Source organism: Chiloscyllium plagiosum, unplaced genomic scaffold (genome assembly GCF_037043375.1).
Source record: "Chiloscyllium plagiosum isolate Xiang-an unplaced genomic scaffold, Cpla_swu_hap1 HiC_scaffold_25, whole genome shotgun sequence".
Classification (NCBI taxonomy): domain Eukaryota; kingdom Metazoa; phylum Chordata; class Chondrichthyes; order Orectolobiformes; family Hemiscylliidae; genus Chiloscyllium; species Chiloscyllium plagiosum.
In genome coordinates, this window is record NW_028270163.1 from 47423173 (window position 1) to 47446668 (window position 23496).

The 23496-nt window shown below is 40.9% G+C and overlaps 1 protein-coding gene across 2 annotated transcripts in view; it reads left to right on the top strand.

The window, feature by feature from the left end:
• Positions 1–6779: 6779 nt before the first annotated feature.
• Positions 6780–23496, top strand: part of LOC122562231 (E3 ubiquitin-protein ligase rnf213-alpha-like) — a 192820-nt gene continuing 176103 nt past the window's right edge. The window contains exons 1-4 of one of the 2 annotated variants that reach the window (XM_043714953.2): positions 6780–6927; positions 8178–8303; positions 17615–17853; positions 21652–22302. In XM_043714953.2, coding sequence (XP_043570888.2) covers positions 6924–6927; positions 8178–8303; positions 17615–17853; positions 21652–22302 — 1020 coding nt within the window. In that variant the 5' untranslated portion in view covers positions 6780–6923. Of the gene's footprint in view, positions 6928–8177; positions 8304–17614; positions 17854–21651; positions 22303–23496 lie in introns of those variants that run through there. The other variant, XM_088000700.1, reaches the window with a different exon arrangement.

Below are 23496 nucleotides of genomic sequence, written 5' to 3' on the forward strand. Positions count from 1 at the left end.
GACAGCAATGATGAAGGGAAACTTGAGCAATTTTCTAATTTTAGCAATGCTTCAGTCTCCACAAGATTCCCACTCTCAAGCGATTTCTAGTTAATAAAAAATTAAAATTTCAGTCTTCGACTTATGAGTGCTCAACTAAATGTTCACTTCACTTGTCTGATAGGACCTTGGTGACTTTACCTATCGTTCACAACCATTTTGCACCTCAATCTCTCCTTTTCCATCATTAGTACTCCCTTTTTTGCTCTGGGCACCTTCAGTATCTCTCTCACTCCTTCTTCCCTTTGTTAACAGCATAAAAAGTATGTTTTAGTTCCTTTCAGTTCTGAAGAAGTCATCTAACTTTAAATCTTAACGCTCATTCTTTCCACAGATACTGCTGGTCCTGCTTTACCAGTTTCACCCACAGCATGAGATGCAGCAACTTCCTCAGTGACAAGACAGTAGGTAAATGGACATTAGGTCACTAGGTAATTCTGTAAAATTTCAAATTAGGTTTTAAAATTGCCAGCGTTAATATAGTGTTACATTCACTACACGATCATAGTAATAGAAGCTAGAGTAGGTCATTTTGCCTCAGTGGTGCTGGAAGAGCACAGCAGTTCAGGCAGCATCCAACGAGCAGCGAAATCAACGTTTTGGGCAAAAGCCCTTCATCAGGAATAAAGGCAGTGAGCTTGAAGCGTGGAGAGATAAACTAGGGGAGGGTGGGGGTGGGGAGAGAGTAGCATAGAGTACAATGGGTGAGTGGGGGAGGAGATGAAGGTGATAGGTCAGGGAGGAGAGGGTGGAGTGGATAGTTGGAAAAGGAGCTAGGCAGGTCGGACAAGTCCGGACAAGTCATGGGGACAGTGCTGAGCTGGAAGTTTGAAACTAGGATGAGGTGGGGGAAGGGGAAATAAGGAAGCTGTTGAAGTCCACATTGATGCCCTGGGGTTGAAGTGTTCCGAGGCGGAAGATGAGGCGTTCTTCCTACAGGCATCTGGTGGTGAGGGAGCGGCGGTGAAGGAGGCACAGGACCTCCATGTCCTGGGCAGAGTGGGAGGGGGAGTTGAAATGTTGGGCCACGGGGCGGTTTGGTTGATTGGTGCGGGTATCTCGGAGATGTTCCCTAAAGCGCTCTGCTATGAGGCGCCCAGTCTCCCCAATGTACAGGAGACCGCATCGGGAGCAACGGATACAATAAATGATATTAGTGGATGTGCAGGTAAAACTTTGATGGATGTGGAAGGCTCCTTTAGGGCCTTGGATAGAGGTGAGGGAGGAGGTGTGGGCACAGGTTTTACGGTTCCTGCGGTGGCAGGGGAAAGTGCCAGGATGGGAGGGTGGGTCGTAGGGGGGCGTGGACCTGACCAGGTAGTCACGGAGGGAACGGTCTTTGTGGAAGGCGGAAAGGGGTGGGGAGGGAAATATATCCCTGGTGGTGGGGTCTTTTTGGAGGTGGCGGAAATGTCGGCAGATGATTTGGTTTATGCGAAGGTTGGTAGGGTGGAATGTGAGCACCAGGGGCGTTCTGTCCTTGTTACGGTTGGAGGGGTGGGGTCTGAGGTCTGAGGGCGGAGGTGCAGGATGTGGACGAGATGCGTTGGAGGGCATCTTTAACCACGTGGGAAGGGAAATTGCGGTCTCTAAAGAAGGAAGCCATCTGGTGTGTTCTATGGTGGAACTGGTCCTCCTGGGAGCAGATACGGTGGAGGCGGAGGAATTGGGAATACGGGATGGCATTTTTGCAAGAGATAGGGTGGGAAGAGGTGTAATCCAGGTAGCTGTGGGAGGGATGCTGCCTGAACTGCTGTGCTCTTCCAGCACCACCGATCCAGAATCTGGTTTCCAGCATCTGCAGTCATTGTTTTTACCTAGGTCATTTTGCCTGTCAAGCCTGCTCCACCATTCATTAAGATCATGGCTGATCCGTCCACCGTCTCAGCTCCTCCTCCCTGCGTTATACCCATGACCCTTAATTCCCCTATCAAAAGCCATACAACTGTGTCTTGAATATAATTAATTAAGCTACCTGTACTGTTTCCTTTGGCAAAGAATTCGATAGATTTACTACTTCCTTGGGGGAGGGGGTGGAAACGGAGTGGGTGGGTGTTGGCAAGGAAACATGGAAGCTGAATGTGAAACTGTTGATCCCAGAACATATCGAGGAGCTCATGAGGAATTATATAGTTTGGAGAATGCTCGTGCAAAACAGTCAAGGGGAATATCAAGAGGTTGTTCTCAAAAGTGTTTAGAAGGCGAGAGAGAGAGAGAGAGCGAGAGAGAAGGAAAACTGTCCAAACTCCAGAAAACCATGCAGAACTTATGTCTGCTGCACGCACTGGGGGTTGATGTGATTGAGCAACTCCAGAATGTGAAGAGCCAGCAAGCCTCATTCTTTGCCTCAGAGGCCTGTAGGATAATCTTCCACACCCCCACAGTCTGCATTGTGGAGCTGGATGAGATGTGTTCCTATTTCCTCTTCCAGAAGGTGCAGAGGGAGAGCTCTGAGATCAGCAGTTTGCTGAAACCTATTGGTCTTCCAGAGCAGGGAGTTGACCTTGACCAGGTATTGCAGACTGGCACATTCCAAAGTCCACATGCTGTGGAATGCATAAATGCTTGGGGCAGCTGCTGCATAGGCACAGTGGAGAAAGACTACTGTCTAAGGTCTTTCAGTCAAAGCACAAGGGTGGTCTTCAGTTAACAGACTTTCCCAGTGCCTTCAATATATGCATATATATATCCATCTTACAAAAGTAAAAAAATACTTTGGGTTTTTTTGTTTTCTACATGCAAAGACTGAACAGAATTGAACTCTCCATTAATGTCAGCAAAATGAAGGAGCTGGTCATTAGTTTCAGGAAACAGAGTGGAGGGCATGTCCCTGTCTGCTTCAACTGTGCTGAAGTGGAGATGGTCAGGAGCATCAATTTCCTGGAAGTAATGATCAGCTGTCCTGATTCACCCACGTTAATGCTATATTCAAGAGAGCACAACAATGCCTCAATTCCTCAGAAGGCTGAGGAAATTCAGCAAGTCCATAAAGACTTTTAACAATTGTCATAAATGCACCATAGAAAGCATCCGATCTGGATATGTTAAGGTTTGGTATGGCAACTGCTCTGCCCAAGACCACAAGAAATTCCAGAGTTGTGAACACAGCCCAGACCATCATGCTGCTAAGATTTCTTAGCAGAATTAGAAACAACACTGAAAGACAACCCACTCACATAAGAAACCCAGCAGACCATCAGATGGGCAATCACACCAACATTAAGCAGGAAAAAGGAAGTAAACACACTCAATACACAGGAAAGGAACGCACTAGAAAGACTAAAAAAAGATAAAAACATTATTATCCTACCTGCAGATAAAGGATGCTTGACAGTCATTTTAAATCAAAGAGACCACATTGAGAAAACAAATGCACTACTTGCTGATACCAACACTTACCAACAAGTGGCGACAGACCCAACCCGCACTTAGAGAACCAAATCAGAGCCCTACTCAAAAAACTTCAGATAGCTGGAGAAATAAATAAGACCGACTTCCAAAAAATGAAACCAGGTGGATCCAACACACCACGCTTCTATAGATTACACAAAATTCACAAACCAGGAGCCCCCCCTCAGACCCATACTCTCACTACCTGGAACACCAACTTACATACTGGCCAAGGAACTACACGAAAGACTACAACACTGAGTAGAAGACTCATGCCACTCTATCTACTCCACCCAAGAATTCCTGAAGACCAAAGACACCAAGATAGAAGAGGATGAATTAATGGTCTCCTTTGACAGAACAGCCCTGTTCACATCCATCAACCTGGCCAAGGAAACTTTGAATACATTATTAGATGAAGCAAAGACACATACACCAAACACCACCAACTTCATCAGCAAGCACAGTATCGGCAAGTTAGTGGACCAATGCCTTACCACCCACTTCGATTTCAACAACAAAACCTACAGACAAACCAACAGACCACCCATGGGATCGCAGATATCAGGATTCTTAGCAGAGGCAGTAATGCAGAGATTCGAACAAACAGCTCTGCCAACCATCCAACCCAAACTTTAGGTCCACTACATGGATGACATCTTTGTCATCACGAAACAAAACAAATTAGAGGGAACCTTCGAGGCCATCAATAATACCCATACTGGCATAACATTCACTAGAGGAGGAAAACAACAATAAACTGCCATTCCTAGAAGCCGCAGTAGAGCGAACAGCCAATGGGGAACTTCAAACCAGCGTCCACAGGAAAACAACACATAAGGACCAAATATTGAACTACAGAAGCAATCATCTCAACATCCACCAACAAAGCTGCATTAGAACATTATTTCAATGAGCCATCACACACTGCAGCACAGAGGAGCTACAAAGAGCAGAGGAAAATCACCTATACTGTGTATTCAAAAAGAACGGGTTCCCAATGAACACAGTTCGCCGATTTCTGAGCAACAAACCCAAACAAGCAGACAAAAAAGATCCAGAAAGCCTAGCCACTCTCCCCTACACCACAGGAAATGTCATCACCAACCCAAGGAAACCCAAACATATAAATAGAAAGTGGGCTTCAGTCGGAGGCTCACTGAAGATGTTACCTAGTATAGTGATGAAACGTCTGAAAATAAACCTTCCAGCTCAGCGAGCAAACTTACATCCAGAACCTCAACCTGAGCCACAAATCTTCTCAAAATTCAGAAAAGATTTACAAGGATGTTGCCAGGGTTCGAATGTTTACGCTATAGGGATAGGCTGAATAGACAGGGTTATTTTTGCTGAAGCATTGGACGCTGAGGGGTGACCTTACAGAGATTTATAAAACCATGAGGGGCACGGATAAGGTAAATAGACAAGGTTTTTTCCCAGGGTGGGGGGATCCAAAATTGGATGGCAGAGGTGAAAGGAAATGATTTAAAAGGGTCCAATGCAGCAATCTTTTCATGCGGAGAGTGATGAGTATATGGAATGGGCTGGCAGAGTAAGTGGCGGAGGCTGGTACAATTATAATATTTAAAAAGCATCTAGATGGACATATGATTAGGAAGGCTTTAGAGGGAAATGGGTCCCTCTAAACGGGAAATGGGACTAGATTTATTTAGGATATCTGGTCAGCATGGATGAGTTGGCTCTGACATGCTAGAGTTATACAGCACAGTCCTGTTCCCTGGATGCTGCCTGACCTGCTGTGCTGTTCCAGCAATAAAGTTTCAACTTTGATCTCCAGCATCTGCAGACCTCACTTTCTCCTTATACAGCACTGAAACAGACTATGTCTTTAAAGCAGCCAATATAATCAAAAACCTCTCCCACCTTGGATGTACTGTCTTCTATCTTCTTCCATCAGGAGGTTTGAACATACAACAATTTCAAGAACAGCTTCTTCCCCACTATTATTAGACTTTTGAATGAATCTCTCAAATTTTAATGTTGATCTCTCTGTGCACTATCTTTGCAGCTGCAACACTGTATTCTGCACTCTGTTCCATTACCCTGATGCATCTTGAATGGTAATGACCTGCCTGTACAGCACGCAAAACAATACTTTTCACTTTATCAAAGTACATGTGACAATATTGAATGAAATGTACATACATAAAGCTTTATTTTAATGAATAAAGTATATTATTGAATAAAAAGTTTCTCCAGCACTGTTTGTATTTCAGACTCCCACCATCTGCAATGTATTGCTTTTATCTCTTACTTCATTAAAGTTGATCAACCCACTTGACAACCTACTGAGAGATCGAATCATGTTTGACAGATTATGAGCAAATCTCGACCCACATATACTTTGAGTGGAACTTCCAAATGTGGTCGAGTTAAATCGGTGGAGTGGATGTGTATAAAAGCATACTGAAGAAGTGTCATTTTAAAAAAAATTGCAAAAGTATACTCTATTCATAGAAGGAAATCTTTATGGAGATACAGTTAATGAGGGTGCTCAGATCTTCTGCCTTTACTTGCAGAGCAGAAGATAAACATTGGGGTTCAGCATTCTCTATATTTACAATTAAACTCTTGTCATTTAGCAGAGGCATCAGGGAGGGTCCAATTATTAGGTGGACCAATGTCTTTCTCCACTGCACCTTGGCGGCAGCTGCCCCAGGGTTTCGTTTTTCCTTCAGCATAGTCCTGGACCTTGGAGTGTGCCAGTCTGCAACACTCGGTTAGAGTCAACTCTTTTGACTGGAAGAGCAGCAGGTTTTGGGCAGACCAAAGAGCGTCTTTCACCGAGTTCTCCAGATGCAGTGGATGTTTATTTTAGTGTGCGTCCCGGGGAACAGCCCTTAAAGCACAGAGTCCTGCAACATGGAACTGCTCAGGACGAACCTCAAGGAAAACCACTGCATTTCTCTCCAGACTTCCTTTGCAAAGGCACATCCCAGAAGGAAATGTGTGACAGTCTGATCCCCTCTGCAGCATATGGAGAAGAGTCATACTGGACTCAAAAGTTAAAACTGTTTTTCATTCCACAGACGTCCCAGACTTTGAGTTTCTCCAGCACTTTGTGATTCAGGATGTGTGTGATTTGTGCAACACATCTCTGAATGATCGTTCTAGTTCATAAGTATTGTGGACAGTGTACAGAATACATTTCTTGAAATCAAAACCCTGTCAGTGGCAAAGATGGAATTTCCCCCGTCTTTTCCTCTGGGAAGGTTGTCTTTAACAGGGACAAATAATCCTGTTTTGCTTTGCAGCTACGCCCGATTGATTTTCAAGAAGTGATGTTCGGAAAGTGCAAAATGAAAGTGAAATCGGCATTTACTGTTAAAACGAAACTTATCGAGTGATGCAGTCAGTCACTGAGCGGCCAGAGCTGCAGCGAGTGAGAAAAATGCGATAGGACTCGATGCGGGACGTGAGAGCTGCAACTTTGTCAAGTGGTTTGTAACAGGGACACTGGACTTGCAGCAGCCATGGGTAGGTAGAGGTTTTTTTTCCACCCCGTATAATGAAACACAAAGTGTTGGAGAAACTGAGCGGAAGGAAGGTTCCGTTTCGAGTTCGGTATGATGTTGTCACAGATGCTGCCAGACTTTCTCCAGAAACTTTCTAGATTTCAGATTATAGAACGCCTAAAATGTGGAAGAAGGCCATTTGGCCCATCGAATCCACATCACCCCTCCGAAGAGCATCCCAACCAGACCCAACCCCCCACCCCCCCAACTCTGCATTTCTCCGGGCTAATCCACCTCCCTGGACACCATGTGCAATTTAGCTTGGCCAATTATCCAGGTAACCTGCACATCCTTGGACTTTGAGAGGTACCCCGGGTCCTTGGTGCTGTGACGCAGCACAACTAACCATTGAGCCACCGTGACGCCCCCAGCATTTTGCTTTTATTTTAGATTCTTTAATATGCTTTGCACGAATGATTTAGTCGCAAAGTCAATCTAATAACGTCGGCACCCGCTGTGACCAGAACTCATCACGGCTTCGCTTGCGCAGTCTCGGCTTCTTCTCCATGGCCACCCCGCGCCTGCGCATGACACCGACCCTGAGGAGGATCGACGACCCGATGGCTAGTAGACTAGCGCGCATGCGTATCACTCTCCTCATCGCCGCGCGAGAACCCTGCAGGTGTCGCCCAGCTACTCTGCGCCTGCGCTGTGCCCGCTCCTTTCGGGGAGAGGAATGCGCAGGTGTGTAGTCGGGGTAACGATGCGCCTGCGCACCGTGGTGCGCGATCCGGAGGAGCTGGTGTTTGTGTGCGCGCGCGCTGTGTCTTCCGTTCCCTCCACCTGCTGGCGGCTCAGCATCTTTCCCGGCGCCGTCTTATTTGTCGTGGTTATTTGGGTGTGTCTGTTAGACAAGTTCCTCCGAGTTGATGTTCTCCCTCACCCCGGTGGCGAACTGAGGTGGGCGGTTGCTCCCGGCCTCAGGTTCGGTCTGACACTGGGCGGTTTCTGGCTGCAGTAGTTCACGAAAGAGAGCAAGGCCCTCCTCTCCCTCTCCCCCTCCCCCTCCATCGTAAACACACACTTAGTTTATGCAAAGAGAGCGATCTTAGTAAATAAATAACGTATTCATTCAGGTAATCTTTGAAAGGGGAATCAGTGCTCGGCGAGTAGTGTGACTGTGTCAGGAGTTCTCCTGCTGATGGCCGGTGTTATTTCGGGATGAGGCTGGAGTTCTTGTTGGTTCTCACCCTTTGCTCTTGCGCCTAACAGAGGAGGAGATGGATACCGAACGGGTGAAGATGAAATGTCACAGTTGTGGTCACATTACTAAAGAGAAAGCTCCCAAATTCTGCAGCCAGTGTGGAACCAGACTGGTAGAAAGCATTGTGGAGGCTGGTAAGGATCGAGATAGGGAGCAATTCGATTGAAAGCTGTTGAAATTGATTGTTTTGGCCCAGTTATTGCTTGTTTCCAAATCCCTCCATACTGGTACCTGAAACCTCTAATCTCAATAAAGCTCTCCAATCAATCTCCTCCATTCAGAAACTCCTTAAGTGGTTTCCCAGATTGTGTTGTAATGTGTTAATGTAGAAAACATGGAAAATAGGAGCAATTGTAGGCCATTCAGCTCTTGAGTCTGCTCTGCTATTCACTATTTTAAAAACTGATCATCCAACTCTACCCAATTCCTGTTTTCTCTGCCATACACTTTGATCCCTTAAGCCTTAGGAACTATATCTAACTCCTTCAAAACATTGAATGTTTACCCTTGATTGCTTTCTGTGGCAGAGAATTCCATGGGATTACTGCTCTCTGGGTGAATAAATTTCTTCATCTCTGCCCTAAATGGCCTGTTCTTAGAATGTGACTCCTGATCTGGATCCCCAGTCAATGGGGACATCAGGTTAGAATTTTATAGGTTTCTATGAGATCCTCCCTTATTCATTTAAAGTTCAATGAATATAGTTCTAATCGGTCCAGTCTATCTTCATATGTCCTGCTATCCCAGGAATCATTGTACTCCCTTCATAGCAGGAACATTCCAAGATAAGGAGACCAAAACTGCACACATTGCTCAAGGTGTGGTCTCACTAAGGCCCTGTACAACTGCAGAAAGATGTCTCTGTTCCTGTATTCAAATTCTCTTGCTATGAAGACCAACATACTATTTAGATAAAACACAGAACTATGGATTCTGGAAATCTGAAATCAACAAGAACAGAAATTGTTGGAGGAATTCAGTCACTGACAGCATCTGTGGAAAGAAAAAAGAGTTAATGTTTCAAGTCCAGTGATCCTTGTTCAGAACTTCCTGAATAGTTTTGAAGAAGAGTTAGTGGAGTTGAAACATTAATTCTGTTTCTCTCCACAGATGCTGCCAGATCCGCTGGGCCTCTCTAAAATTTGTTTGTTCCAACATTCCATTTGCTTTCTTTACCACCTGCTGCACCTAATTTTCACTTCCAGTTATAAGGTCACCCAGGTCTTATTGCACCTGCTCCTCTTCCAATCTATTTCCATTCAGATAATACTCTCTGCATATGTTTTTGCTGCCAATATGGATAACCTCACATTTATCCACATTACACTTCATCTGCCATGTGTTTGACCATTCGCTCAACGTCCAAATCACACTGATGCATCTGTGCGTCCTCATATTTCAGCTTCCCCAACTCAGCTTTGTGTCATTTGCAAATGTGGAGATATTACATACAGTTTCTTCATCTAAGTATCAATATACATGAATAGCTGGAGTCCAAGCTGACCCCTGCACGATCCCTCTAGTCATTGGCTGTCACTTGTAAAATGACTAATTTCTACTGTTTGTTTTCTCCTTGCCAAGCAGCTCATTACCCATGTCAGTACATTACCCTAAGCCCATGCACTTTAATTTTACATCTCTTACTCTTACTAGGGACCTTATCAAAAGCCTTCTTTTGCAAATTCAAATTTGTGTTCATAATCTCTGAGGCAGCAATGCTTAACTCTCGATCTGGTGTGATGGCACTTTCAAGTATCAGAGTTAGTTCACAATGGGACGTATCTACCTTATTACTGCCTTCTGTGTCCTTGTGGAAAATCTTGCTGTATAATATTCCAATGAAATGCCTTTGGAAGTGTTGTATTAACGTTTTAATGTAAATTTTTGTTAATTGACCTCTTTGTGCCCAATAATCCTTCAGGATATCTGCACATATTGCACATCCTTGACTTGAGCCACTGTACCATTAGTAATCATGCTTTCAGCTGCCCTCTCTTAACTTCTGGAAATTTATTCCATCCAAGACTTAAAACCTACCTTTAACTAAGCTATCGATTATTTGCCATATTATAATCTTATGCAGCTCGCTGTCAAAGATTGCTTTAAAAAGCATCTATGAAGTGCCTTGAGACATTTTCTATTACTAAAGGAGCTGAATAATTAAGTTATTGTTGACTTAGACTTGCTTTTTTTTTACACTGAAGAGGTTTAAAAAGCTGCTTTGCTGAAACATAGCGACTGTAGTTTATTTTGGTAAAGCTGTCCCATGGTAGATAATGGTAAAGCTGTCCCATGGTAGAATTAGCCCATTCATTTGGGACAAAAGCAAGATATTGCGCATTATGAAAATTGGGGAAAAATCTCAAAAAATCCTGACATCATCTTTGGAGAGAGAAACAATTAACCTTTCAACTCTGTGATCTTTCATCGTAATTGGGATAATTTAGAAATCTGTGGGGGTAGAAATGGATGAGCAGCAATTTCTGGCCTTGCTGGTGACATTGCTATCTCATGAAAGAAATTAGATAAAAAGTGTTTTGAGTAAGTGAAACTAGGAGGGTGACAGAAAGAACAAAAGAGAAGTTGATAGTATGAAAACCGAGACCAGTGGAACAGAAAATTACTTCATAAGTGCCAGTCTGAAGCTAGTTATACTAGAACAGAGAAAATTCTTTTGAGGGTCATGTGGCATTTGTGGAGAGAATGAGTTAACTTTTCAGGCTAGTGAAATTTTGATGAAAGCTCATTGACCTGAAATGTTAATATATACTCTGTCCCGCTGAATATTTCCTTTTTTATTTTATTTCATATTTCTAGCATCTGTAGTATTTTTCTTCCTTAAATCTTTTGAGGTTGGGCTGAATCCATATTGGATCATTGGCTTTGCAATAACGCTTTGACAATGTACTCAGAGATTGAACAAGGAATGCACTTTGCATTACAGTCGGTTCTGCTGTAACACATGTTTCTTGAACACAAATTGGTTTTAACGCGATTGAAGAATTTAGCCTGTTATTTGTAGAACACAAACTTTCCTTACCTCTTGGCTATAACGTGGTTCCAGCCCCATTAACTTATATTAGTTCTGATATTAGGCGACAGTCCTGTTTTCACGCTATCGCGCAATACCACCCCATCTAAACAAATGGGGCCGAAATCACGTTATAGGTAAGGAAAATTTGCATTCTACAAATAACAGTCGAAATTCTTCAATCATGTTAAAGCCAATTCACGTTGAAGAAACATGTTATAGCAGAACCGACTGTAATGCAAGAGGATTCTTTGTTCAATCTCTGGGTACATTGTCAGTTTAATTGGCTATTTGTGAAAACAGTTTGTGGACAATAAAGGATGGGTGCTCGTAATGACAGAGCTCTGAGCTGAGAGCTTTTTCCAAGTTTTAAAACAAAAAGTGAGAAAGTAATATTTTTTAAAACAAATTGCCAAGATTGAAGAAGTATAAAAGAAAAGATTGTTTTTTGTTGATTAGTTACAAGTCAGAAGCTCATTTAGTTGATGCCATTATGGAATCTAATTATAGCGATTTCAATAAATAAACTACATAAAGAACAATGCAACTGTATCAACAGCTATCTATGTAAGATGGTAAGAAACAGGAACAGGAATATGCCATCTGGCTCCTCAAGCCTGCCTTGCAATTTAACTAGACCATGGCTGATTTGCTTCTGGCTTCAACTGCTCTTGTGCCAGCTTCTCATTGCCCTTAACTCTCTGATCATTTTAAAATAAAATTACCTTCTACTTAAATACTTTCAATGATCAGGTGCACAAATGGAGTGAAATTCCAGATATTAATTACTCTCTTGAAGAAGAAATTCCTTCACATCTCAATTTTAACTGTGTCCCCTTATTCTATAATTATGTCCCCTAGTTTGAGTTTGAAATATTTTTTCAAAACTTATCATGCAAGTTTCCTCACATTCTGTATGTTTAAATAAGGTTACCCCTCATTCTTAGGAAATCCAATTAATAAAGGCCTAACCTGTTTAGCCATTCTTGATAAGTCAGCCCTGGAATCATCTTAATGAATCTCTTTTTAACTATAGTCCACTCCTCCAGTGTTGAATCTGGAAAGACTTTGGATCATAAATCTGCTTTTTTCCTCAAATTTATCACTTCCCCTTTACAATTCACTTTTTCCTACAGTCATAGAATCCCTATGGCATAGAAACAGGCCATTTGGCACATCAAGTCTAAAACCGACCCTCTGAAGAGCATCCTATCCAGACCCTTCCTAACCCAGTTAACCCCACCCCTCTCCATTTCTCATGATTAATCCACCTAACCAATACATCTTTGGATTGTGGGAGGAAACCCATGCTGACACGGGAGATTGTGCAGACCCCATGCAGAAAGTTGACTAAGGGTGAAATCAAAATGGGGTCCCTGGCATGTGAGGCAGCAGTGCTAACCACTGTGCCACCCCAGTTCTTCTGAGTAACTATATTACCCCTATTTTGTGAACAAAAAGCAATCAATAGAATTAAGAAACAAGGTAACTGGTCTTGTCCATAATCTACTTTTACTTCACAACAAATTCAGTGCAGTGAGAAAATGCAATATTGCTCTTTGCCTAAGTTCTTTTTAACAGAATCTAGTTCAAATAGAAGAAATTAAACAAATCTTTCAAAACTTAATATCACAGGAAGCCAGTGTAAATGTCAAGGACAAGGACCAACTCTGGTTGACAGAAATGTCAAATATGTTTCTGGTAGTAATCAGCCATTTTAAAGTTAAGACTCTCCTAGCACAAATAAACCTTATTTTTTGTTGTAAAGATAGATTGAGTTTAGTTATTCACCTGTTCAGTTAAACTTGGAAATCATTGTCATTTGCTGTGACAATATATCCCATTCAGCACTACTTTATTTATCTCTCAGTATTTGAATGCTAGCCACTAGTTAGGTGGACTTTGTATAGCAAGTTAATAAATTTGTTGGCATCTTGAAAATCCTCCAAGTCCTTGATTTATTGGATTAATGCCATGAACAGTTTGTTGACGTGTATTAAAAGTCTATTCTTACCTAATGTCTCCTTGATGTCATATTTTGTTCACAAGGCTCACGTGGACTCCCTTGACATTGCATCACATTAAAAGTGCTAGATGAAAACAAGATTTTGTTGTGTTGTGTATTAGCCTATTTCTTCTTATTGTCATTTTTGCTTCTGTCACTATTCATTCTGCCACACTTTTTATGTTGTCATAAATTTCTAACTCATTTATTGCCTGTTTCTGGTGTTCACCGCAAGAGGGAAAAGCTGCATGGTCACCTTATCAAACTATAAGAGTTTGTGATTTTATTCTTCCTACCAAAATACACTGTATCCCACTTATCCATATTGAGGTTCATTTCTCAATTGTATGTCCATTTTTAAAAGTTTATTAATGTATTCTTTATGGCTACAATTCTTTGTATCAGCTACACCTCTGTAATTGTGGTGTGTTTAAATATGGGATTCGCACTTCTGATTCTGAGTTTAATGGTGAGCAACAGTGGTCCCAACATTGATCCTTGTGGGCCATAATTTGAACATTTTGTCAATGTGAATAGCTACCTTGAGTTTCTATCATGTTTCAGTGTTGCAGTTAGATTGCTATCTAATCCGCTACTTGTTCCCTGAAACCATATCTCCTGACCATAGTCTCTGTCTTGAATAGCACTAAGTAAGTCCTAGTTGAATCTCCAGTAGAAGTAGAGCTGTGACATTTCTGACTTTGCTTTCTCATTATTGGCTGAAAGTAGAATGATGTTCTTTGAGCCACAACTTGACAGTTTTGGTGTGGATCAAAATATGTAGCTGTATGTTTTTCCAGTTGTATTCCAACTGTGTTTGCTCTTTTTTCCCCACTTGTTTATTAACAACTCGTTTTCAAGATGGATGCATCTTCCTCTTGCCTCTGGTTTTTGTCAGGATGTCAGAGTCATGGTAAAGCTTTACGTAAATGCTAGTCCTTCATTCTTCAACCCTTGTGCCTTTTAGAGTTATAGTAGGGAAATCTTGTTTAGATTATTGAAAATTTTGTAGAATCCCTGCAGTGTGGAAACCAGTCAATTAACCGCTCAAGTACATACTGCCTCTTCAAAGAGCAGTCTACCCAGAAAACCGTAACCCTGCAATTCCCATGCCTAATCTACCTAGCCATACATTCCTGGAAATTTAACATTGCCAATCCACCTATTGTGCACATCTTTACACTGTGGAAGAAAACCCGAGTACCTGGAGACAACTCTCTCAGGGAGAGGGTTGATGTGGGGTTTGCACAGTCGCCCGAGGCTGGAATTGAACTGAGCTCCTGGCATTGTGAGGCAGCAGTGCTAGCCGTTGTGCAACTCTCATCTTTCAGCCCAGTGTGATATCCATGCTAGTTTTTATGCTCCATGTAAGCCTTCTCTCAACTCTTCATCCTGCTCCGTCACACCAACTTTTTAGTTCTTTGTCTCACATGCACTTATCAAGTTTTCCTTTAAATGCGTTTATACTATTTTCCTCAACTACTTTATAATTCCACGGTTGTTTAAGTAAATGAGTGTTCATAGATTGTCTGTTGCTTATATTGTTAAACTAGCGAAACGCTTTAGATTTTTCAAAAGGCAACATCTATACTTCAACCCTATCAAACTTCATCATTTTAAGATCTCATTTCGGATCACTTCCCAGACTTTCCAAGAGGCTATTTTCGGGAGAGGGGTGGGGTGGTGAGGGTAAATGGATGACAATGACTAAAGTTATTATACTGAGAAACTATTTTGGCACAACCTACAACAAAATTTCAAATCCTTAACATGAATACCTGAAATATAAGCACGAGTAGGCCATTCAGACTTTCAAGGGGGACGAGAGTGTGATGCTAGAAAAGCACAGCAGGTCAAGTAGCATCCTGAGGAGCAGGAGAGTCAATTTTTTGGGCATAAGCCTTTCATCATTCAGACTTTCTCGCCAGTTGTATCATTCACCATGATCATAGCTGATCATTAAACTCAGACTTGTACAGCACAGAAACAGACCTTTTGATCTAACTCATCTGTACCAATCAGATATTCTAAACTGATCTAGCCCCATTTGCCAGCATTTGACCCACATCCCTCTAAAGCCTTCCCTAATCATATACCCATCCAAATAGCTTTTAAATGTTGTAACTGTACCCAACTTCTCCACCACCTCCGGCAGGTTGTTCCATAAACACATCACCTATTGTGTGAAAACGTTGCCCCTGTAGTCCCTTTTATATCTTTCCCCTCTCACCTTAAATCTATGCCCTCTAGTTTTAGACTCCCCTACCCTGGGGCAAAAAACCTTGGCTCTTTCCCCCTCATGATTTTGTAAACTTCTACAACAAGGTCACCCCTTAACCTCAACTTAGTAGCCTGTCCTGTTTATCACCCATATCCTTTGATAACTAGTCCCAAGTGTTATAGCCAACTTCTTGAAATCAGATAATGGTTTGGCCTCAACTGCTTTTTCTGGTAGCGAATTCCATAAGCTCACTACTCTCTCAGTGAAGAAATTTCTCCTCGCCTCAATTCTAAATGGTTTATCCCATATCCTTAGACCCCTGGTTCTGGATTCCTATGTCATCAGGAATATCCTTCCTACATCTACCCTGTCTAGTCCTCTTAGAATTTTATAGGTTTCTATGAGATCCGTTGTCATTCTTCTGTACTCCAGTAATATATTCCTAAATTGGAGAGGCAATGATCTAGTTATTGCTAGCCTATTAATCCAGAAACTCAGCTAATATTCTGGTGACCTGGGTTTGAATCCCACCACAGCGGGTGGTGGAATTTGAATTCATTAAATAAAAATTTGAAATTAAGTGTCTACTGAAGACCATAAAACTTGCTGATTGTAGAAAAACCCATCCTGTTAATTAATATCCTTAAGGGATGGAAATGTGTTATCTTCACCTGCATTGGCCTACAAGTGAGACCCACAGCAATATGGTTTATTTTCAGCTGCACACTGAAATGGCCTAGTCAGCCACTCAGTTCAAGGTCAGTTTGGGAGACAACAAATGCTTGCCAGTGAGTGACATCCATGTACCATGGATGAGTACAAAACAACTGATGCAATCTTTCCTCATATTAGCCCTATCACTCCAGGAATCTGTCTGGTAAATCTTTGCTACACTCCCTCAATAGCAAGAACACCTTCCATCAGATAAGGAGACCAAAACTGCACATGATATTCCAGATGTGGTCTTATCAAGGCACCATAATTGCAGCATGACAATCTTGCACCTGTACTCAAATCCTCTTGCTGTGAAGGCCAAAATGCTATTTGCCTCCTTTTATGTTTGCTGTACCTATACACTTATCTTTAGCAACTAGTGTACAAGGACACCCAGGTCTCTCTGCTCACACCCCTTTCTCAATTTGTAGCCATTCGCATAATCCTTCATCTTGCATTTTGCTTCCAAAGTGGATAGCCTCACATTTATCGATGTTAAATGACATCTGCCATGCATTTCCTCACACACTCAGCTTATCCAAATTACTTTGAAGCATCTCTGCTCACCATCCTTCCAGTTTTGTGTCATCTGAAAATTTAGACATATTACATTTAGTTTCCTCATCTAAATCTGTAATATATATATTGTGAACAGCTGGGGTCCTACTACTAGTTCCTGCTGTATTCCACTGGTCACTTTCTGCCATTCAAGAAAATGATCTGTTTCTTTCTTCCAAGATTCCTGCCTGCCAGCCAGCCAGTTTTCTATCCATATCAATACACTACCTGTATTCCATGAGCTTTTATTTTGCACACTAATCTCTTAACTAGAACTCTGTTGAATGTGTTCTGCAAGTGCAAATAAACCACATCCACTGGTTCCCTTTCATCTGCTCTGAGTTACATCCTTGAAGAATTTCAGTAGATTTGTTAAGCGTGATTTCCCTTTTATAAATTGATGCTGACTCTGTCCAATCCTGCTGCTGAAGAACAAATTATTGGGAAATTCAAATTCAAATAGGTATAAACAAATAGGTTTATTACTTTAGCAAAGGTATGTTGAGAATTATCCTATAGTGGTAGCAAATTATATTTGATTGTGAATATGGTTTTAAAGTCTAATATAATTGAAAGTTAATCAACGTTTTTTGTTACGACTTCAAACAATCATGTTTGCATGTTCACTCTGTCTGGCAACTGACACACAGTCGTTGTTCTGCCTGATTTTATGGGCCCAGGTGATCTCTTGTTGGAGAGCATCAGTTTGATTCTAGGCATACAGGTTAGCTAAAATCTTGAATTTCTAAAAGATCAATAACATATCTTGTGTCAGTGGAAGCAAATTCTTGTCATCAAGCTCCTATATTAAAATTCTTTATTGGAGCATTATTGATATTTAACTCTGAATGAGAGGTCTTCTTTTCTTTACGATGTGGACTTATATTGGTAATTATTTTTCATTATTCACCTAAAGCAATGCCCCGAATTAGTGGGAAGACTGAAGCTGAAACTACAGATTTATCAATGCCTATGGATGTAGACCTGGAACTGTGTTCCACTTCCAATACGGCCACGGAAAGTGAAATGTCCTCGCTAGAACCAGAGGCTCCTCCTTGTAAGTTGCAGTGTGGCCAAAACTCTGACTTGATGGCCATTTCAGAAAAAGAAAGCAAAACGTCTGAGTGTTCACGAAAAGGGAGCTCAAATAAAAACGTAAGTCAGTTAAGTTCACAACAATATTTGCAATTTCTGAAGTAGTGTTGCAGATAATGTTGTAGTCACTTGTGGGAATGCTTTTGCTGGGCCAGCATTTATTATCTATTTATTATTGCCCTTGAGAATGTGGTGCGTTTTTGAGCACTGTAAGTGGTGTTGACCTACAATGCAGTTAGGAAAGAATTTCAGGATTCTGATCTAATGACATTGGTGATATATTTCCAAGTCAGGGTTAAGCGTGATTTCCTTTTTATAAATTGATGCTGACTCTGTCCAATCCTGCTGCTGAATAACAAATTATTGGGAAATTCAATAGATGCCAGGCAAAATCAGAGTCCTCAATATAGCATGTGAGACTTCAGATCATGGAATAGTCACAGCACAGAAGAAGACCATTTAGCCTGTTGTGTCTATGTTAAAATGAGGAGTCTAGAAAAGTTAGATTGTTCTCTTCAGAGCAGTGTAAGAAATTTAATATTAATTCTAATGGTTTTGGTAGACTAGGCAAGAAGATGTTTCCATTTGCATGAGTTGGTAACTCAGGTCTAAAGCAATTGCGAAAGAAAAGTTTTCTTTATCATAGAGGCTTATCTTTTAGGTTATACTTGAAATTAAAGAACATTCTTTGGATCAAATGCAGCTCATCTGCTTTCATCCAGGTTTTTGTTTTCTCAAAGTTGACCTTTCTAATGCCCTCCTGGCTAGCCTGTTATCCTCTCCCTTCATAAATGTGAACTCATCCAAAGCTCTGCTGCCTTTAACTTGACTTGTACCAAGTTGCCTAACCCACTTGCTTTATAACCTAAATTGGTTCATAGTTAAACAACACCTCAAACAAGGATGAAAATATTAAATTCATATCTTAGCATGACATCACACTCAGTATTTTTTTTTCACTTTCTGATACATCTGTGATAACCACTTGATGCTATACATTTGACGAGATGGAATCAATTTGGTTTGGGTCCACTCATTTTTTTTATAAAATGGTATGTACATTCTTTTTGTCCCCAACTTGGGACACCACTTCATATTTTCTCTGTATACGGTCTCACCTCAGTCTAATCTGCCTCTACAGCCTTGTCATTTGCTCTTGATCAAACTTTTATGCAATTTTACCTGTACCCGATTTGACTGTGGAGCAAGCCCATATTTAGTGTAAGAATGACTAGGTAATTTTATGGAAATGACTGATAATTTGCTTTCATCATGCTGTTCACTTCAATTACCACCCCAGTTGAGTTTTCCCAATGAAATGCAAAGGTTCTAAAATAAAATATAAATTTGAATAACAAAAGAATAATAATGACTTGTGCTTAAGACATTGATTAAAATCTCTCGTAAAAGGCTAGCAGCGATATTCATGTGGAATATAGAGAAGTTCAAACATACTTGTTTTCAAATTTAATTAGTTATGAGTTTATCTTGAAGCAAAGCAAGAGGTATTGGAATAAAGATTAGAAATGCTCGAACTGTTTAGGAGGTCAGAGAGCATCTGAGGAGAAAGAAACAATTAACATTTCAGGTAATGGATTTTGCATTTAGAATGCAACAACAAATTCACCCAGCTTTCACTAACATCTGGAAAGTTCATGCCACACAATAGCTATGTGATCCTGGTGTATCCAATGTGTTGAAATTTTCAGCTTGTTATTTTCAGATAACATAGGAATAAATGGTCAGTTCAGGTGCAGTAAATCGCAGGTACAGTTAAAATAAATATCCAAGTTTGAGGAGTTAACTAATTTGTTTCTGTTCCAGTGAACAGACATGCAATAAAGTGCTCAGCCACTTTGATGATGGTAACATTTCATCACTAAACAAGAGTGATTAATCTGGATGAAAGTTTGCTCGCTGAGCTGGAAGGTTCATTTTCAGACGTTTCATCACCATACTAGGTAACTACATCAGCGAGCCTCCGGTGAAGCACTGGTGTTAGTGACCTGCTTTCTGTTTGTGTTTAGGTTTCCTTGGGTTGGTGGCATCATTTCCTGTCATTTCCAGTGGTGATGTCATCTCCTGTTCTTTTTTCTCAGAGGTTGGTAAACGGAGTCCGAGTCAACGTGTTTGCCGATAGAGTTCCAATTGGAATGCTATGCTTCTAGGAGTAACTTTGTTACAGTTCTCGAACAAACGGCTCTGCCAAACATCCAACCCAAACTTTGGGTCCACTGCATGGATGACACCTTTGTCATCACTAAACGAAACAAATTAGAGGAAACCTTCAAGACTGTCAATAATATCCTTACTGGCATAAAATTCACTAAAGACAATCACAGAATCCCTACAGAGTGGAAAAAGGCCAACAAGTCCACACCAACCCTCCAAAGAGTATCCCACCCAAACCCATGTCCCATTACTCTACATTTACCTCTGAATAATGCACCTAACCTACATGTCCCTGAACATGATGGACAATTTAGCATGGTTAATTAACCTAACCTGTACATCTTTGGATTGTGGGAGGAAACTGGAGCAACACAAGGAAACCCATGCAGACATGGTCAATTAACCTAACCTGCACATCTTTGGATTGTGGGAGGAATCTGGAGCAACTGAAGGAAACCCACGCAGACATGGGGAGAATGTGCAAACTCCACACTGACAGTCACCCGAGGCTGGAATCGAACCCGGGACACTGGTGCTGTGAGGCAGCAGTTCTAACCACTGAGCCACCGAGGGAAACAACAACAAACTGCCATTCCTAGATGTCACAATAGAACGAACAGCCAATGGGGAATTTCAAACAACACTTTTGGACCAAATACTGAACTACAGAAGCAATCATCCCAACACCCACAAATAAAGCTGCATTAGAACATTATTTCAATGAGCCACCACATACTGCAGCACACAGGAACTACAAAGAGCAGAGAAAAAACACCTATACAGTGTATTCAAAAAGAACTGATACCCAATGAACACATTCTGCAGATTACTCAGCAACAAACCTGAACCAGTGTACAAAATACGCCCAGGAACCCTAGCCACTCTCCCCTACATCACCGACATCTCTAAAATGACTGCCAGACTACTCAGACCTCTTGGCATCGTGGTAGCCCACAAACCCACCAACGCACTAAAACAGCAGCTAATGAACTTGAAAGATCCTATACAGACAACAAGCAAAACTAATGTTATTTACAAGATACCTTGCAAGAATTGTAACAAACACTACATTGGACAAACATGCAGAAAACTATCCATCCGGATACATGAACATCAACAAGCCACAAAAAGACATGACCCACTCTCAGTCGTATCCTTGCATACAGATGAGGAAGGACACTACTTCGACAAGGACAACACATCTATCCTAGGACAAGCCAAACAGAGTCATGCATGAGAATTCCTAGAAGCTTGGCATTCCAACCAAAATTCTATCAACAAACATATTGACATGGACCCCATTTACCACCCGCTGAGAAAAAAAACAGGAACTGACATCACTACAGGAAATGACGTCACCAACCCAAGGAAACCTAAACACTTAAATAAAAAGCGGGTCACTAACACCAGAGCTTCACTAGAGGCTCACTGATGATGTTACCTAATACGGTGATGAAACGTCTGAAAATGAACCTTTCAGTTCAGCGAGCAAATTACATCCAGAACCTCAACCTGAGCTACAACTTTTCTGGAAAACAGGAGTGATTAATTTTCTCAAGTATGGTTTAGAAATGGCCTGTATATCTATGGAGCATTATATTTTAACAGTTGTTTGGCAAAAGTTGAATAATGGTATTTATTGCTATTGTTCATGTGGTCTAATTCTGATATGTTTTGTTAATGCAGAAAAAAAGGAAAAAGAAACCAAAAAAGTTGAATGCAGCTGAGATGGAGTCCTCTACTCCTCAGCTCAGGCACTTGAGCAAAAGTGAACAGAAGGACATTGAAACTGAACTACACAATAAAGTTGGCAATCAAACTGAACAATCCACTGTTGGTAATGAAACTAGTGGTTACGTTTGTAGCAATGATTTGATCAATGACCAAAACTCTTCTTGTGATATTATTAATCTGCAGGTTGCTGCAGCTGATGAACATCCTCCTAACTCAACAGGTATTGAGGAAGTTCCGGCTAGTTGTGATCCAGTTGGAAATCTGGTAAATCCAGACATTGTTACATTCCAAAGTGACATTGTATCTGGTAAGAACAAGAATGGTGCAGTCCACTCTATTACTGAGAGTGATCTGCTTCACCCAAACAAGAGTGACAAATCAGCCTATGAAATGAATGAAGGATCATTAATCACTGAGAAATTGAGCAGCAGGAAAGATGGCACTCAACCTGGAAGAGGACGTACTCCAGACAAAGCTGAATCAACATTGACTAGTGCTGTCAGTAAGCAACTTCATGCAGCTGACAGTGACTTAAGTAATTCTGTTGAAGGAAATAATAATCAGTATGGCATGAAGAAAGAAAAAGACATTCTGCTTACTCAGGTTATAATTTATTCTTATTTTTATTTATGAAAATAAACTATTTTAAGACTATCTTGAAATTTAAAAAAATTGTCATTTTAAATCAATAGTAATAACCTAAATGATCTTGGCATCCAAAACTGTTGAAAAGCCAGATATTTTGCATGATATAATACTCCCCATTGGCTAGTTGAGAAAGGAACTTCTATGTATCCAAATCATTAAAAAAAATTATTTTTAATACTTTATCCCCACTAACCCCTTTTAAGGCTTGGTACTTGGACGCTGATGTGCATCTGAAGAAATCGGTTGGCTCCATAAGCATATTTGAGCTGAGGATCTTTCTACTGGAATTAGTTATATTAAATAACACAAAGTGCTGATAACACTCAATAGGTCTGCAGCATCAATGGAGTGAGAAACTGAGTCCAGGTATCAGGTCAAAGACTTCAAAAGAAAGCTGGCACTGATGCTAGCTGGTTCATTTGAACGATTTTGATTTTTAGATGTATCCAAATAGCTCCATGGATTATATTTTTTTTTTAACAAAGCTAGAAATTTGAAACAGCAAAGAAATTGATAGCAGGTCACTCAGCATCTGTGGAAAGTATTAGCTAAAATTTCAGAATTAGTTAATATATCACATGTAACTTGTTGACAAAAATTAAAATGATAAAGCAATGAATAGAATCAGAACTCTCATTAGCCTTGAAACAAGGAGGAGGCTTGTCACAGACTTCGTGGAAATACCTTGTGCAGGGAGCTTTTTTTTAACATGTTGCATTGCAACTGTCACATGGTTCTAGCTCGTGATTAAACTCTCCTACTCTGACCATCTGCCTTAGGCATTTCAGAAAGATTTATAGATTGGCAGTCAATCTGCTAGACCTTGCCATAAGCACACCTCTTATAGCCATTTAGTCCTGGAATGGTACTCTAACTTGGAGCATTTGGATTAGAGAGAAATTCATTGCAACATATGCTAACTGACCACACTTTTTGTTTTGGGTTAAACTAAAGTGAATTCAAAGAAAATGATAACAGGAAGTAATAACCAAGTCCTTTTGGTTTAATTGAGAAATGAGATACTTTGTTCAGAGATGGGAGATAAACGTATTTAATTTAGAAATCAGCATCCTGGGATTTTGGTATCTGAGTTTGAAAGCTACATTTTTATTTTTAAAAAATCAATTTCCTGGAAAGATTAACAGTAAT